The 17,296-nt window shown below is 37.6% G+C and overlaps 1 protein-coding gene across 1 annotated transcript in view; it reads right to left on the reverse strand.

The window, feature by feature from the left end:
- Positions 1-5,567: 5,567 nt before the first annotated feature.
- Positions 5,568-17,296, reverse strand: part of TBCA (tubulin folding cofactor A) — a 26,571-nt gene continuing 14,842 nt past the window's right edge. Inside the window, exons 2-4 of the mRNA XM_005532501.3 lie at positions 16,631-16,736; positions 9,414-9,500; positions 5,568-6,719 (exon numbers count right to left, since the gene is read on the reverse strand). Coding sequence (XP_005532558.2) covers positions 6,639-6,719; positions 9,414-9,500; positions 16,631-16,736 — 274 coding nt within the window. The 3' untranslated portion in view covers positions 5,568-6,638. The remainder of the gene's footprint in view (positions 6,720-9,413; positions 9,501-16,630; positions 16,737-17,296) is intronic.

Genomic DNA, 17,296 nt, shown 5'->3' on the forward strand with positions numbered 1-17,296 from the left:
AGTCCTGAAATTATTAACTTCTGTGCTTAAAACTGTAAAAAAGTTCTGAAGCTTGTGTTTAAACATAAATTATTTTTTGCTTCTTTATTGTTCACTTATATCAGAGGACAGAAGTACTAAAATGAAATAATCATAACATCACTACTGGGAGAACAAACTTGAAACACTTAGGTTTTTGTGGGGGTGTTTTGGAGGGTTTTGTTTGGAACTCTCAAAAAAAAAATTGTGGAAAATTGAAGTAATGGTTGGAGAGACTAATTAATTTTCTGAATAATAACAAAATGAAACTGCAGTGCTATTGGTAACAGTCCTGGTAATAGTAGTCTACTGCTCTGCCTAGTAATCCAATACAAAGTACATTTTGTCTGCCTGGCTAGTCAAGCATCTGGACAGTGTGGGTTTTCCTTTGCCTGCAGACCTGCAGAGCATTCTCTACATTTTCCTGGCTGAGCTTCATGAAGGAGATGTAAACTGGGAAGTGAATTGTCTTTCTGAAGGAACTCTATTTGAAGAGTAGCATATCTCTTTGACATTAAGCCAGGAAGTGCTTTTAATCATAGACAGCTGATGATAATTTTTGAATCAAGTTTGGTATTTGGATGTCTAAATTGAGTATTGGTTTAGTTCCAACTGAGTTTTTTATTAGAAGTTAACTAGAGCCTTTCTGAAATGTGCTGTGTTTGGTGCAGAAGTAACTGGAATCTTCTCTTTAGAATGTTTACAATGTTCAATCTTGAAAAAATTTCACCATTCTTACCTTGACTCCTCATTTCTGTGGCATGTTGTGATGTTGCTCTGGCAGCGCTCCTTTTAATAGTAATTGTAATGAAAGGAAAGTAGTTTCCATGTCAGCTCAGATCTATGCTCTGTTGAAGGGTCTGGTATCAAGGACGAGTTCTGCCCACTTGCCCTGGCACAATGAAGACCTTAATGGGGTGGCTTTTTAGGTCTCTTTCTAAAAGCTCAGTGACATTCAGAAATGGACAAGGTTCACCAGCTCACTTTGTGTAGGTTGGTGGACAGTGAATCAGTAATGTTAAAAATGACCAATTTAAAATTGGTTTGACCAAGTAATCTGAGGTTTGTTAACTTTGGTGTGAAAATTGCTTCACTTGCATCACTCCAAAATATTTTCTTTCCTCCCCACTGGCTCTGTCTACTGTGTCTGAGGATACACGTGGAATTTCAGATGTCTGCCTAGTGGATTCTCCTAAGTCCACAGTAGCCAGAAATTGCCAGTTGAACTCAATATTCCTTGAATCAGTGGGTAGCGCTCCAAAAACAGCAAATGCAAACAAAATGAGAGTTTATTACTGGCACATTAAAAATCAAATGGTTTCAAAAGTTCAGTACACAGTAGTTGTATATTTTTTTGTATCACTGTTAAAAACTTTAGTTTCAGTTATAACCTTAATTTAAAAAAGTATAAAGCTTAAGTTTACAGCTGTTTCTTTTGCTTAACAAAGAATGTTTAGTTCATTGAATTTTCCCCACACTGTTAAAGAGGCATTTTCCTCCTTGTGCTAGTTAAGAGTTCTTATTGCATTATTGTTTGAATGTGACAAATGGTATTTGATGCATTCATGGAGGTGAGGTCCATCAGAAGGCACTGGCCATGATAAAAGCCTTTGAGGAAGGAAGCTTCTTAACTCGTTTCTCTGACAAAGCTTCCTGTTTCTCATCCAGGATTACTGTTACACTTGTTGTTATACTTGTCTTCCCTTGAGTTTTGGCTACTGGTTTTGTGTTTCCCACTTGTCCCCCAGCTCAAGTATGAGAATACAACTCCTGCTGCCACACAGAATGCAATGGACATCCCTTCATTTGGGAAAATGGCAGGAGTGTGAAGAGTGTATGTTTACCCTTGGGAAAACTGCAGTCCTGCTCAACTTGTTTTCTCTGACTTCTGCTGATGGCAGGATGACTGGGGAAAAGACCCTTTGGCCAAGTCTGATACCAGGGTCTCTTCCAGCTTCTTACAAAATCCTGTAGTGTTCTGGGTGTTACTGCTCAAACCTTTTACAGGTTCAGCACTGGTTCAGTTTAGTGCCTAGGTATTATGTAAGTGACCTGAGAAAATGAAACATAACTCAGTCCTTTTATGGAGGCACTGATTTTTGTATTTCATAAAATAAGAAGTTTATCTCCTGTGTTGAAATCAGAAGACAAGCCAAATCTGAACAGCTGATTTTGAAAGATACTCTGTTAGTTTACAAATGAAGTATCTTTTTACTCATTTTTAACCTGCTCCTTTAGAAATGTGTAGAAGCTGTAAAAGAGCAGAAAGCTGAGTCACTAAAAGCATCCAGAGGAATTTAATTTTATTTTCATCAACTAATCTACCCACTCAAATCTATCTGTGTAAACTAATTACTTTTTTAATTAGATAGCTTTTTTGATTGCTTATGGAGAGCTGTGGTGAAATTTACTGCTAATTATGCAGGGGCAGAAGGAGGCCTCTGGATTGTTAGCAAAGATGAGAAAATTTTATTTCCTTTTGTTGAAATGGAGAGCAAGTAGTAATTGATACATAAATAATGTACTTATTTTTCCAATTTCAACCTATTCAGCCTCTGTTAACCTTATTAATTGAGGCTCTGTCTTTGGGTTACAGAGTTTCCTTCCATCTAATGTAATATCTACAGAAACTTCAGTAAGAAAACAAAACTGTGGTAGTTTTTCTTCCTTCTGTTAAAGATAATGTTGAGTGGTTCTAGAGTGGTGATGTTTTCCCTGAAATGCTGCTGAGATGTGCTAGTAAGCAGTCTGCACAGTTCAAGAGCTGATTTTTTCACTGTGGTGGAATTTATATTCAGAAAACTAGGGAAGGTGGCAACTACACATCCCTTTAGCCTTCACTTTTGAAGTCCTAAGCCCATAATTTGGATTTATTGTGAGCCTTTGTTACATGTGGTAACAGAACAGAGCCAAGATTGCACGTGGAAGAGAACTCAGATGTGGTTCTCCTTTGTGTTTTCTGTTTGGTGTCCTTAGAAGTGGGTTCCATGTTAAGATGGTTAGGGCATAGACATAGGCTCCTCAGCTTGTACTCCTGTTCTGAATCTGTATGAACAGTGAGACTTTGAGACTTTAAATTTGCTACTTCCCTTGCAGTTGTTTCCACCAGGCCCCACAGTTCACTTCTTGCCTTACAAGTTCCATCCTGCTCATTTCAGCTATACTTAGCACTTTAGGCTTCCTATCTTTGCCCTGAATAAGCTCATTTGTGCACAAATTAACACATAAAATGACAAGTGGGAATCTAAAGTATTTTTAATATTGTGTGTGTTTGATGAGTATTCAGAAATGTGAATAGGAGGTGGAAAATCAGAAAAAAATAGTTAATCGAGTCCTTTCATAAAGGAAGACCATTTTCACCTTTGCTGTAATGCTGTAATGTGCAGTGCAACATCAGAAAAGTCAGGTAATTCAGTCAAGACTGAACTGTCTCCTTTGAGGGGACTCTGGGTATCTCCCCTGTGTTGTATTCGAAGCTCTTAATTGCAGCTGTGTCACAAATACTTTGTATTTTTGAATGAGGGGATAAGTGCTGTTGAGAAAGGATGAATACTCATCCACCTTTTGATGCTTTTCCCTTATGTGTAAATATGAGGCAAGATCAGTGGTCCCTGTGTCATAAGTGACTGATCTGCCCAGTCAAGAGAAGACCTCTAGGAAGGCAGCTCCAACAGCCTCCATGGGCAGTCTGTTCTACAGCTTCATTTGTCTTAGTTGTGTTCTGAAGAAGGAACCTGTCCAGTATTTTTCTCCCCTCATTGTAACTCAAGCTCATTGCATCTTACTCTGTCTGCCAGGAAAAAAAATTATTTTTTTCTTCTCTTATTCTGTATATGCTGAAGACTATTATCACTGCTACCCTTAGTATTTTCCAGGCTAAAATTCTGGATTTGTTTCTTCTTTTGTACAGACAACTTTTTCAGTCTTTTTAGTAGTTTTCACTGTTTTCCTATGAATCCTTATTTGTTTATCCCATTTAGTTGCAGCTTCTAAAGGCTTTCTGATAAGGGGAGTGTAAGGGTTGTTGCCCATGTCTTATGAGCTAAGCAAATGTTTTGCATGTAATTCACTGAAATTCTTCTATATACCTCAGAAATGGTTACTTTTCCCTATGTTAGTGCACTAGAAAATTGCTGCTGCCAGGTATAAGTGTGCTTTATTTTCTAATTTAAGTATGTCCTTACTAAAAGAAGTACTTTACATTTTCTGCAGTTTGTCAGAAATCTTTTGATTTCTGATAATGTTCTTGAAGATACTGGGCACCCTTGTATCACCCATATATTAAATGCACACACTTCCTGTTCTACTTCTTTCATCATACAGGCCTGGTGAAGAGAACTGTACCCTTTGGGGTGATTAGAACATCCAATTTTAGTAGTAAATTCCTAGTGATTGCCCAGTCTTAAGAAGCTGTGCAGCCACCTGTCATACTAATGTGGCAATTCTGAGGACCTGTCTATTAGAGGAAGTATGGCTCAGTTATTGAGCATCTTCCTTGATCTGAACCTCTTCAGTTAGACCAAGGACTTGAAATCCCTCCCCCACCCCTCATACTCCAAGTGTTAGAACGCAGATTGACTGCAGCTCTGTTGAAAGGTTTCGCCAGAGATGGGGAAGGTGGGTTGCCAAAACAGGATGTTGTTAGGGGAAATAGAACAGCTCTGTGTGGTTTAGGCTTTTTGTGGAGTTAACCCAAAATACTTGTGTACAGTTAGCTCTTCTCCTAAAGGATGCTGGCAGTCTGAAAGCATGCTGCTGTCCCTTCAGAAGTTAGTTCCAGAGGCATCTGGAGACAAAGCGTTTTCAGGGTGAACATACCTTACTTTTCATCAGGAAGGCTGGCTACTTTCTGTACTACGTAACATGCTCATTTTTAGAGAACTTAGTGGCAGGGCAGAGTATCATCTTGGTTCATGATAGCAGTAGTACGGAGCTAGGAGATGGCTTGGACAGAGACATATTAGGAAAACATGAGAAACCACTCACCCTAGAAACTATTGCACCAAGAAACTTTTCCTAGAGCTTATGTTGTAGTTAAAGGCCATGTGGTTTCATTCTAAATGCCAGCTTAAGGCATATGACAAATCCTACTTGCCTTCAGCCACTATAGGTCACACTTGTTTAGCTTTCATATGCATTTCCTGCACATCATTTTACCATGGGCTTGTTTTCCACAAGTGTGTTTTTATTTTAAACTCTGCTCAGCAGACTTGGCATCTCCCTACACTTCCTCTTCAGCTCAGCATTTATTCACCACACTGCACTCAATGGCTGCAAGCAGACTCGTGCTGCAATCTGTCAGCTGAGACACATGATCCACTTTGTGCATGTTCTCTTATGGAACTGTGCTGTCAAAACAGGTTTCACCTCTTAGCCTCTGTGGTACTGGTGTGGGGTGACTTCAAAAGTAGATCATTCTGACTGATTTCATCAGCAATCTTTTGGTGTTGATCTGTCAGAGCAGTGCTTAAGAGTGATAGAGAAGCAGACATTACTCTAAATGTGCTTAAGGTATATAGATAAGTACTGAAACAGCAGTTTACTCAAACTCAGGCAAATTAACAAATAATTTTATTGAGTATTCAATTTAGCACCACACAAAAGGTACACTGTGCTTTGTGTTGCCTTTAAGAAACATGCCAGAACACTTTGAAACTAGAAAAACTAATGTAAAAAGCTTTCTTGTTTATCAACAGAACATACTATTTGCTTTAGAGAAGCTACTTGGAAAAAACCATAGCTTTTGTACGTAATGTTTTAATGGTCTACCAGGCAGACTGAGTGTTGTTCCCTTACCCATTAGCTCTCTTTCATGTTCTGCGGTTTGAACTTTGTTTAAAAAAAATATCACTTAGGCCAAAGTGCTTTCAAGAAAAGCATTCAGTCCAAAACTCTTATTAGCAGATGCAACTCACAATATACTAATCACCTGCTAAATTCTGTTTCCTGAAAAGTAAAAGAATTTTGATCCATGGAAGTTGTATGAACTGGGCTCTGTGACTCAGTGCCATGCACATTGAGAAAGATCTGGAGTCAGCTTTTGTCCTGGACTCAAAGATAAACAAGGACTACATACTTGATAAAACTACAGAAAAATTGCACCGTAGAAAAAAGGTAGGTGACTGGGAAGGATTATTAGGTCTACTTTCTCTTTCAGTACAGATTTTTATACTGTAATGGCTGGAAATTATTTCAAATATAAGGTGCTTCTGAAACCCATGTCAGGGGGTTGGAACTAGATGGAACCTTTCCAACCTAAACCATTTTATAATGCTATTTCATTCTAAGAAGTATTTACTGGTCCCTTTCATGGAAACTTTATTTCTTAGCCTGAATGGTTCAGATTCAAATTCTCTACATTAACTATTACACTTACTTTAAAATGGGCTCTTTTTTTTTTTTTTTTTATTGAGGTGAACTGCAAATATATCTATTTTGCCTGAATATGGAACACACAAATGTTTCAGAACATTCTTTACCTGATGCACCTTGCAGTTAGAGAAAGCTCAGTTTGCATAAAGGGAACTTTAGCAAGTCAACAATAGTAGTAGAGCCATAGTCAAATGAAACTGTGGAATGGACCCCGTGCTAATGCATATAAAGAAAGAACTGGAAAATAGCTAGGCTTCCAGCTTCACTGACTCCAGTATGGAACGTGCTTCTTTATACTCTTCAGCTTCTTCCAATTCTTTTTCATTTTCCTGTAATCAAAAACAATATTTTTGAGTACTCTGAAAATAACTGTTGTGGGATTAAATTTAAGAAGCTAAAAAAACTTGCTGACAAATAAGAAGGCTGAGGTACTCAACAATGTTTTTGTCTTGCTGGCAGCTTCCTCCTACACCTCTCAAGTAGCTGGACTACAAAACAAGGGCTGGGAGAGCAAAGTCCCTCCCACTCTAAGTAAAGATCAGGTTCATGACAACCTGAGGAATGTGAATGTGCCTAAGTCTGCTGGACCTGAAAAGATGCTTCTCAGAGTCCTGAGGGAACTGCCTGATGCAGTTGCCATGCTCCTTTCCACAACATTTGAAACTTCATGGCAGTCAGGTGAAGTCCTTAAAGACTGTGAAAAGGGACTTGTCATTGTGGGCTATATGGTCCCCCACAACATCCTTCTCTCTAAACTGGAGAGGTGGATTTGATGGGTGGACTATTCACTCGATAAGGCACTGGCTGGATGGCCGCAGCCAGAGAACTGATCAATGACTCAATGTCTGTATGGAGATCAGTGGTGTCCTTTGGGGGTCTGCACAGTGACCACTGTTATTCTATATCTTCATTAATGACAAAGAAAGTAAGATTTGTAAATGTGCAGATAACACCAAGCAGAATAGCTCAGCTGATGCACCTGAGGGATCGGATGCCATCCAGAGGGACCTGGACAAGCTTGAGAAGTGGGTCCATGGAAATCTCATGTGTTTTATCAAGGCCATGTGCAAGGTGCTGCACCTGCATCAGTACCTGGTATCAGCCCTGGTACCAGCCCAGGCTGGGGGATGGACAGATCACAGCAGCCCTGCCCAGAGGGGCTTGGGGGTGCTAGTGGGTGAAAGGCTGGACCTGACCCAGCCATGGGCACTCCCAGCCCAGAGAGCCAAACATGTCCTGGGCTGCATCCAGAGCAGCGTGGGCAGCAGGGCCAGGGAGGGGATTCTGCCCCTCTGCTCTGCTCTGCTGAGAGCTGCAGGGCTGCCTCAGCTCTGGGGTCCCAGCACAGGAAGGACCTCTGCTGGAGTGAGCCTAGAGGAGGCCACCAAGATGATCACAGGACTGGAGCACCTCCCTTTCTGGACAGGCTGTTTTGGTTTGTTCAGTCTGGAGAAAAAAAGGATCTGGGCAGCCCTCATAGCAGCCTTTCAGTACTTAATGGGGGCCTTCAAGAAAGACGGGGACAGACTTTTTAGTAGGGCCTGTTGTGACAGGACAAGCGGTGACAGTTTTAAACTAAAAGAGAATAGATACAGACTAGAGATGAAGAAGTTTTTTTACAGTGATGGTAGCGAAAAACTGGGACAGGCTGCCCAGAAAGGTGGTAGGTACCACATCCATGTAAATACTCACTATCAGGCTGGATGGGGCTCTAAGCATAGCTGTAGCTCTAATATAGCTGAAGATGCTCCTGGTCAGTGCAAAGGAGTTGGAACAGATTATCTTTGTAGGTTCATTCCAACCCAAACTATTTTGTGAAATGAGGAATTTCTGAAAACACACATTCTATGTTACTCAAAGCAAAACAGGTAAAAAGGGTGAATTCTTTTGTCCTGCTCAAAGTCCCAGATAATGGCTGTGCAAGTGGATTTGACCTATACACACCTTTATTTGATGGTGTTAAATATTTAAAACCAGGAGAGCAGTAAGAACAAACTTCAGACCAAAACTACTCTTAGAAAAATGCTTAAGTAGACTGACAATTGAAAAACATACTAGGATACAGTAAATTTTAATAAACACAAGCACAGAAAGCAACACGTGAATACTTCCAAATTCTTAATAAAAACAGTAACTGCTTCCATTCCTTGTTTTAAATTTACATACTAATGAATCAATAGCACCATTTCTGCATGCCACTGAAATTTAGACTAACTGTTCAGCAATTAGCTGAATAACAAAAAAATCCTAAATCCTGCCAAGTACTGAGCATTTATTTTGGCAAACAGAGGCAGACTACCTGAGATTAGGACACCTTAACTTTTCCATTAAAAAAGTATTTTTATTTTAGCCATCACTACATCTGGGACATCATTTAGGGTGTATATTTTAATATATTCTCACAATACCATTTATTGTGTACCAACATGTGTAGCTGAATTCCTGATGAGAAGACAGCTTTTAAAATAAGTACTCCAAATGTAGTATAGGTTTAGTGAATCTGTTTGTATAACACCCTCTATTCCTGAAGGTATCTGTATCTTAAAAAAGGCAGTGCAGCTCACTTTACTAATGAAACACTAAGCAATCCTCAAGCAAGGACTCCTCTAACTTGCCCATAGCATAGTAAGAGTAGTAACCAAAGTAGTTTGACAATTTCAGTTCCCTACAAGCATATTATATACATTTATCCTATCTATAAAACCGAAAGTGGGTGAACTGATTTTTCTGATGATGGAACTAGCATAGGAGTTCTGAGTCCATTTTCACAGTCTGGTGTAAGTGTATGATGAGTGTACACTTCATTAAAGACGGTTTCTAACACACACAGTCTCCACAGACTGAAGACCAAGTCTGCAAAGACAATTATCTAAAGCAAAATAATGGTATCTTATAGGATGCTGGTCCTGGGACCTACAGAAACTAATTCCTTAATCCAGTTTTTATTTGCCGCAGTTGTTTATCCAAGCACACCTAGGAGCTGCAGCACTTCTTGATCAGCTGGGGTGTGACGCAATACTCACTAGTAGTTGAGTAAGCTCTGCATGTGCAACTTCTAGTCTGCGCTGGCAGTCCGGAATCATCATTCGTGATTCTTGTAAGATCTCGATCTGTGATAATCAGAAGCCAATGAAATTAGGATATATTCCAGATAGAAACATTATCTTTTAGGGTAAGTTTTTACTCTGAAGAATCAGCAATCTAGTCATTATCTAGGAATTTCAGAACAGCTGCAAATATCTTCTGAATATGCTTCTTTTCTTAAAAGACACTTACGTAGTGTAATTGCTTAAAACTGTTAATTTACAGGACATTTCCATTCCATTTACTCTGTGCTTAACTGAATATCAAGTATGAAGTGCAAGACAGTATTTAGAATAATCTTTCTCTTCGGCAAAAAGTACAGTAGTAAGGTTTTCAGCATTTGTTAAAAAGTCTATTTAAAACAAACTTTCTCCTGCTGTCATGAGGCAGCTTCATCCAAAAGGGGATCAGCTGGTTATACAAATATCTCCTGCATCTTTTGGGTAATAAAGAAAAAGAATGCTCAGATAATATCCCATAGAGATAATTACTGCATGAAAAAAGTTATTGAGTTATTGATCACATTGTGTGCAGACTGCAGGAGGCTCTGACTGAAAGACAAAGGTAAAGAAAAATGAAAAGCAAAGACCAGCAGGCTCGTATTTTTGATGCTTATCATGCATAAAAAGTTATTACATATCCTTGTGCTTCATTTTAGGAGAAAGATTATTCTCACCATGCACTTTGAACAGAATTACTAAACTGGCACCCCACTGAATCTGAAAGTCCTGCCACCTCCTAAAGAAAACAACATCAGTTTTAAGAAAGGGAACATTTATTTCATGGAGCATTTCTGGATCTGAACACCAAACACTGAGAAGAAAAGATGTGCAGAGTTGTCAGTAATGTTAAATCTATTTAGGAACTAAAATCTGTTACATATTTAGATATGAAACATCTCCATTCAGGATAACCTGCAACAGAAAGCCTTCCCTTTAATTGGCTTTTTTCTTTCTGTCATACCTACGTTGTATTGTCCTGCTGTACCAAAGGTCATGTTAAGCTATAGCTAAGAATGCATTTACATATGCAGAAAGCCTTTATATAGTAAGATATTATCACCAAATTTTTAAGTGTCACTTAGTCCATTTAGTTTTGAGAGAAAAAATTTAGTTTCTAATTTTACACTTTCATCAGTCAATGTAACATCCACAGAATGAGGTGTGCCCTAAATGGCGTGAAATGATGCCTTTTGCTCTGTGTAATAGAATACCTACAGGAGTGAGAATATGTAGTAAGTACTTCCTTGCACCACACAGATAGTAAATATCTGTGTGTTATAAAGCTGGCAGGTAATACAAAATTAGTAACTTATTTGGCATGTGCCAGTAGATAAGCAACCTGGGAAGGCATGTAAATCTAGAATCTGTAAGGTATAGTCCTGCCTGCTCTAAGATATGAACAAATCTACCCAAATCATTCTATTCCAAGAACATTTGACTGATTTCCAAAGAGTTACCCAAGTTTTATTTATATGTGCCAGTGGTTATGCAATGATGAATAAAAACCAGAAGGATCATAAATCCTAGAACTAAATTCAGTAGGTGCAGTCAACTGGAGACTAGAACAGGAATTTTGTAGAGCCATTATTTAACTTCTGCATAAACCACTTTCTTTTCAAGTAATGCTGATAATCCCAGATAAGACTATTTACTTTTACAAATGTACATAGTAAAGTCAAAAGTTCAAATAATTATATAAGCTTTATGACTGGATTCTTAAAAGTGTTTGTTCTCCAAATTCTATCAAAATTCTGCCCAACTTTTGGACAGAACTGTAAGGGTGACAAGCACGATAGTCACTCAAACTCCAATGCCAGGCACTGCTGCCATTTCCATCCCTGTGACATGCAATGCAGCTACTCAAATTCCATTGACAAGACCGCATCAATTCCAGCTCCAGCTAAGGACTAATGTTTAATCCTAGCCAGCAAGTACCAGGCAGCAGCTCACTTGCTTCCCCCCTCCCCAGCCTACTGGGAAGAACGTAACAGGAAGAAAAGGCAAACCTTGTGGGTTGAAATAAGAGCAATTTAATAACTTTTAAAAATATATAGTAATAATAACAATGGAGGGAAAGATATCAGTTATATCAGCTTCAAAAAACAGAAGCAGAGTGTGTTGATTTGGGTTTTTTTCTCAACTGACTTACATCTAACCAAGAGATTTAGAGATACGCAGATCCACAAATAATTTGAAGACAACAATAACAACAAAAAAACAATCAACCCCAAAACAAAACAAAAACCCCCTAAACAAACTCCATAAGCCTCTCCTTGCTCTTAGAAGGACACCCGGATATACTACTGGGTCACAGGGTATAACAGCAGTATTGTTTCACGTGACAAGAGTGGTGATCTGAACAGAAGAGGTGGGCTAAAAGCCATGACAAAGATAAATGAGTCATGAATGTATCAATTATATACACAAAATGAATATATAATCTAGCTTTTAAATACTGTCACATAATCACCTGCTCATTTTCTGTTGCACAAACAATCCTAACAGTATGGATCTACTCAAAGATGGCAGAGATAAGGAAAAGACATGCAGATAATTGTTGACTAAAACAAGTGCTACTGGTATAACTACTTTTCTTCAAAAAATGTGTAAAACTTGGAACCCATTGCCTAATTACAGACATATCCAGTGAAAAAACAGGGATCTAAAAGAAAAGAAGTAATTTCTAAGTTTCACAAATACCAAAGGTCCCAAAATTTAGTAAGATGAGTAGCACACAATAAATAATCATGCTAAGGCTACTGGTTGGCTAATCCATATTTGTAACTTAAATCCACACCACTGCAGTACTTCTCATCTCAGCAGTAAACAGGAGTAGTATCAAGGCACTGGGCCTTGGTAATATCAATGTGCTTGGTCAGGATTGTGGTGTAGGGATATAGGGAGTAGTACAGCATAGATAATGTAGGAAGAAGCTGGTCATAGGGAAGGCAGGAACTCAACGAGATACTGCATTACGGTGAGTTTGGACAGAAAAAACCCCACAAATGCATTTAAGAATTGTAGGAAACAACGGTTTCAGGAGTTCTATTTCCTTTCAGGCCCAAAAGAAGCTTGAACTATCCAAAAATACAAGACACAACAGCACAGTTGCTGTAGGCAAGTTGTCAAATATATTGATCAAAAGACTCCTGAAGGACCTTGAAGGAAAGCTTCAATAAAAAACTGGAGAAGACTGTTTCGTTTCTACAGTGCTTCAAGAAATGGCCATGTGTCAACAACAAACCATCTACCACTTCTAGCACGGAAACTAATGGAGGAGGAGAAAACCCTCTAGATGTAATACTGTGGTCTTTCAAATGACTTTTCTTTGCAGCTCCTCTCAGGTAAGATCTAATCCTATTTCTTCTAAAGCAGATCACTTTAGGACATGAAAGACAAAGTCTGGAATCCAAAAGGTACTTGTATCTGCTTAGATAAGAAGGCAAACACTCTTTGGAAAACAGAAGGAGAAAAGGACAACGACAGTAATGCTTTTTTGTAATTTGGTTTCTTTCCTAAAGTTTGAATGCATCTTTAATACCATGTCTTGTACTTGGTCCAGAGAATTCCAAGTTGCTGGCTTTTCAGTAAAAAAAAACCTGTGCTTGTTAAGGATACTGTCACAGTACATAAGGAGAAGCATTAGGTCTTTACTAGCATTTCCACTGCCTCTTTACCAAGCATCTAGAGCTAGAATTCATACTATTAAACAAATTTCATCTATTCTTAGGGGGCAGAAAAACTAATTATGCAGATGAGACCAATGTGAAACTGTACATTTAATCTAATCTTACTCAATCTGTGAGAAGAATGAAACTTTGAACCAATCAGGTGGGGGGGGTTGGAAAGAGCTAAAAATGTAAAAAGCCAGCTAAACTAACTAGAATATTTCTTCAAGGCTAAACAGACATTTAAGAAGTTCTAGAACATTACAACCTTCCTTTCAGCAAGAAGTCCCCAGTAACAAGATCAGCAGCAAATCATCATCTTTCACATTATTTTCCAAAATAGTAAATAGTTTCCAAATGCATGTCTTTTTAGCTGTTTCAGAAGGCACTCTTTCAATGAAACTGAATGCAAGAGAAATATTGCAGTTTTCAGAAATATCTGAAAAAACCTGCTATTAGCAAGATGTACTTTTATGTGCTTTCTGACACGCAGAGGTTAAATTCTGTGTTAAATCCACTGGATTTTTAATTCATCTAGAAATGACATTACTCAAGAATTAACTCGGCACTGCAGAATTACATCTAAAAAACTGAAAATTTACCACTTATCAGTAAAAATGTTGCCAGTTAACAAAACCACCAGATTATATCTACAATCCCAGAGAGAAAAGACATGGAGTAGGATACTTTGCTTCTCCCCTGCTCACAAGTCTCAAGATAAAAGCATGAGCTGTGAGAGGACGTTTATTTATGATATTATTTATATATTATTTATGTTCTTATTTATATGAACATGAACAACCACAAAAATACAGAATGCTAGAGGTTTCTATCATTAGTCTGCACTCGAATGATACTATGTGAAAATCTTCTATTAAAGTAGTATTATGAAGTTCTATGGAAAGTCTTCATATATTGAGAATTGTTATAACTGTGTAGAAACTAAGACTTCATTAAGACAAAATCTGCAGGGAGGTAGAACTATACTACTTCTTGCTACCCAGAGAAACTATAAGCAGAATTTACACCTGGTGGGATAAATCAGAAGTATTGTAATATTTATTTCCAATACAAAGCCTTCTTGCATGCTACAATGCTTCAAATTATAATTTTGGTCAGCATTTACCAGCATTGTAAGAAAACTGTCCTTTTTGTTTTTCTGGTATTGAACCTGCTCCTCATTAAACAATTCCTTCAGGACAGTTCAGGTGAGGGCTAGCATGTAACAATTGCCAAACATCCCAGATGATCACTGCCTCAGCTAGAGAACGCTTGACTTCACTGGAACCATGAGTTGCCCCAATGTGTAAGGAGTTAGGAGAAAAATACTGAGTCAAACCAAATCCTATTGTTCTACGAAGGGACTGATCCCTCATTACAGACCAGTCATACTTTAAAGGAATGGTAATAATGGTATTATACACTTTGAAGTTAAATTTTCCATATTCACTTTTGTATGTAAAACTGTATGTTCTGAATTGTAACTAGAAAGCTAAATGAAAACAGTACTAAAGCTAAATGAAAACAGTATTACATCAAGAGAAAACATTGCTTTTAAGCTTTTTAAGAATTCCTCCCTGAACTCTGAATTGATTTATGTGTATATAAATGCATAAATACACACACACACACACACATATACATGGTTTAGCTAAGAGCTCAGCTAAACTATTAGTTAAAACTATTCTCCTAGTCTCAAGTGACTGAATTTGTTCCCATCACCCAGATGTTACTTTTCATTCCCAAAATAAAGGCTAGATACAACTGTATTTTAAGAGTTATGCACCCTAGAATTTAGAGATTAGTAACTAGAAGCAATTCTCAAAATGTGTAACTACAGATATTTTTTCTGAAAAACATCTCAAAGTCTTTACTGTATCCAAAATACTGTTCTGAGCAAACTCTCCTGATACTATATAGTTATTTTATAATCTTCAAAGACTATATAGTCTTTGAAGCCTCCAAATTTTTAATAACCTAAAGTATTAACAACTTCCAGAATGCAAAGTGCACTAAATAAACAAGAAGTGAAGATGTCATTGGAGGAACTGACTGCTTTCAAGGTGGATCAGGCAATTTCTGAATGAATCAAGACTGTTTTTTGTGAAGGCTTTTGTCATTGGTCTCTGAAAATACCTTCAAATAGAACATAACAATTTCAGCAGAAGTTCACAGCCATTGCTGTTTTTGACTTTCTTGATATCTGTCAATGGAAATACCATGTCACTGTGGAAATACCATGACACAGTCAAATAATCTGATGAATGAGCAACACTAAAAACAGGAATTGAATTCATTAGCTCTTGTTAGCACCAGCTCTTCAGAAAGGCTACTATTTTGTAGAACTCCAAGTCTCAGTCTGGTGAGGCAGAAGACAGCTCTGCTCTAGAAATACAAATTGTTATTTGTATACAAATTCTTTGTTTTTATTCCCATTGCATAATTAAAACAAGGTATAGAGATATGAAGTGAAATATTAATTTACTAAAAGAAGTTGATTTAGCTTTTCCTAAAAGTGCTTTCTCCTATCTTTTGTTAATTCTGTATTTGAATTCTGTTTAACTTATTCTTCCACTGTTTAAGTGGCACACACAGGATGCCAGAAGGTTATGGTTAGTAGGTTTCACTAATAAGTGAAAATAATTTTTATTTACAGTTGTGATTTCAGTGAAGATTTGAGACAAAGCATCTGGGAAATACTTGGAGGAAAAAAACACAATCAAAAGGTAACATAGTTAGTTAAAAGAATACCAAGACCACAGTGAAACACAGACAATTCACACTTCTGTAGAGAATAAACACCTTGGGTCTTCCAAGCCCAAGCATTCTTCTCTTGAGCAGGAAATGTGACAGTTTTTCTTCCAAAAGGGTATGTACCAACTGTCTGCAACTACTGTCCGTGTGGGAAACTTTCCAAGAAAAAGTGTAATCATACTGTAATAGTGGCACTAAACCATACTCTTGAGCAGACTGAAGTACAGCATGCCCCCTCCTAACCTATGACTTCACTACAAACCCCAGCAGCTCCGCAGCTGCATACCCACTGCTTTCTTCCTCTGAGGTTTGTGATTTTACTGAAAGGATACTGGTGTGTTCAAGAGCTGAAATGTTTCCCCCATCATACTAACTATCAGGCATTCTCACTTTGCTGTAACATTTACAATTAGCAGCAAGCACTTGGTTTACCTACATCCATCCAGATCATGTATTTACTACAGGTTCTTTGTATTTCTGAGGAAGAGTTCACACACAGTTAGTAACAGCCATCCTAACACAAAGCGATAAGTAATTCATATATTCAGATATATATAAACTATAATCCTTATAATTTAACACCTTAAAGAAATTTCTATGGGCGCTTTTCATGACAAGATTTTAGTCTATATAATGTGAGTCTAGAAAAAACTACAGGAGACTATCTAAAGATGACTATGATTAAATGAAAACAAATAAGAATTTTATAAAACAAGTTCTAGGATAGTTTACCTGCTTCTTAATTCCATAATCATCGCAGGCTTCAGCTTTCATTTTTTCAATCTTTTCTTCTTGCTGTTTTGCTTCTTTTTCATACATAATTTTTTCTTTTGCCAGCCTGCAATTAACAACCAAGTGATTGTGTTAATCTTGTTCTATTACAGTAAAAAGTTACATCAGTGGTAACAGCCCCCACTCAAAAGTTACAGGCCTGGAAGATAATAGGCAGTTTTATAAAAAAAGGCTTTTAACCACTGCAAGAAAACTGTATCTAGGAAATTATTAATTTAGCTATAATATATAAAGAGTATTTTCTTCACTTATCTTGATGCTGGTTTGCAGGTCACAGACAAAAGTAACAGTTCCATAACTTATATTACAACAATTAAACATCTTTCAGGATCTGAAAAATAGTGGAACCATTTCTCTTCAGCTATGTCAGGAGCAGAACAAACACTGATATTACTGCAGATCTGATATGCTGAAGAAAATCCTTCCCCAAACAAGAGTAAGATCAACCTATATAAGATTGTTCAAAGAGAATTTAACATCCAAAAGAACATAATCAGATCCAAGAAGCAAAGAATATATTATACTATGAAAAGAGAATAAATAAAGGTCTAGTAGAGAGCTTCATGACCACATTAGTCCATCAATGCATAATTTGTCACAGTTAAG

The sequence above is a fragment of the Pseudopodoces humilis genome, chromosome 4 (assembly GCF_049639895.1).
Source record: "Pseudopodoces humilis isolate 2021_Gansu_Grassland_sample_001 chromosome 4, ASM4963989v1, whole genome shotgun sequence".
In the NCBI taxonomy this organism is placed as follows: Eukaryota; Metazoa; Chordata; class Aves; order Passeriformes; family Paridae; genus Pseudopodoces; species Pseudopodoces humilis.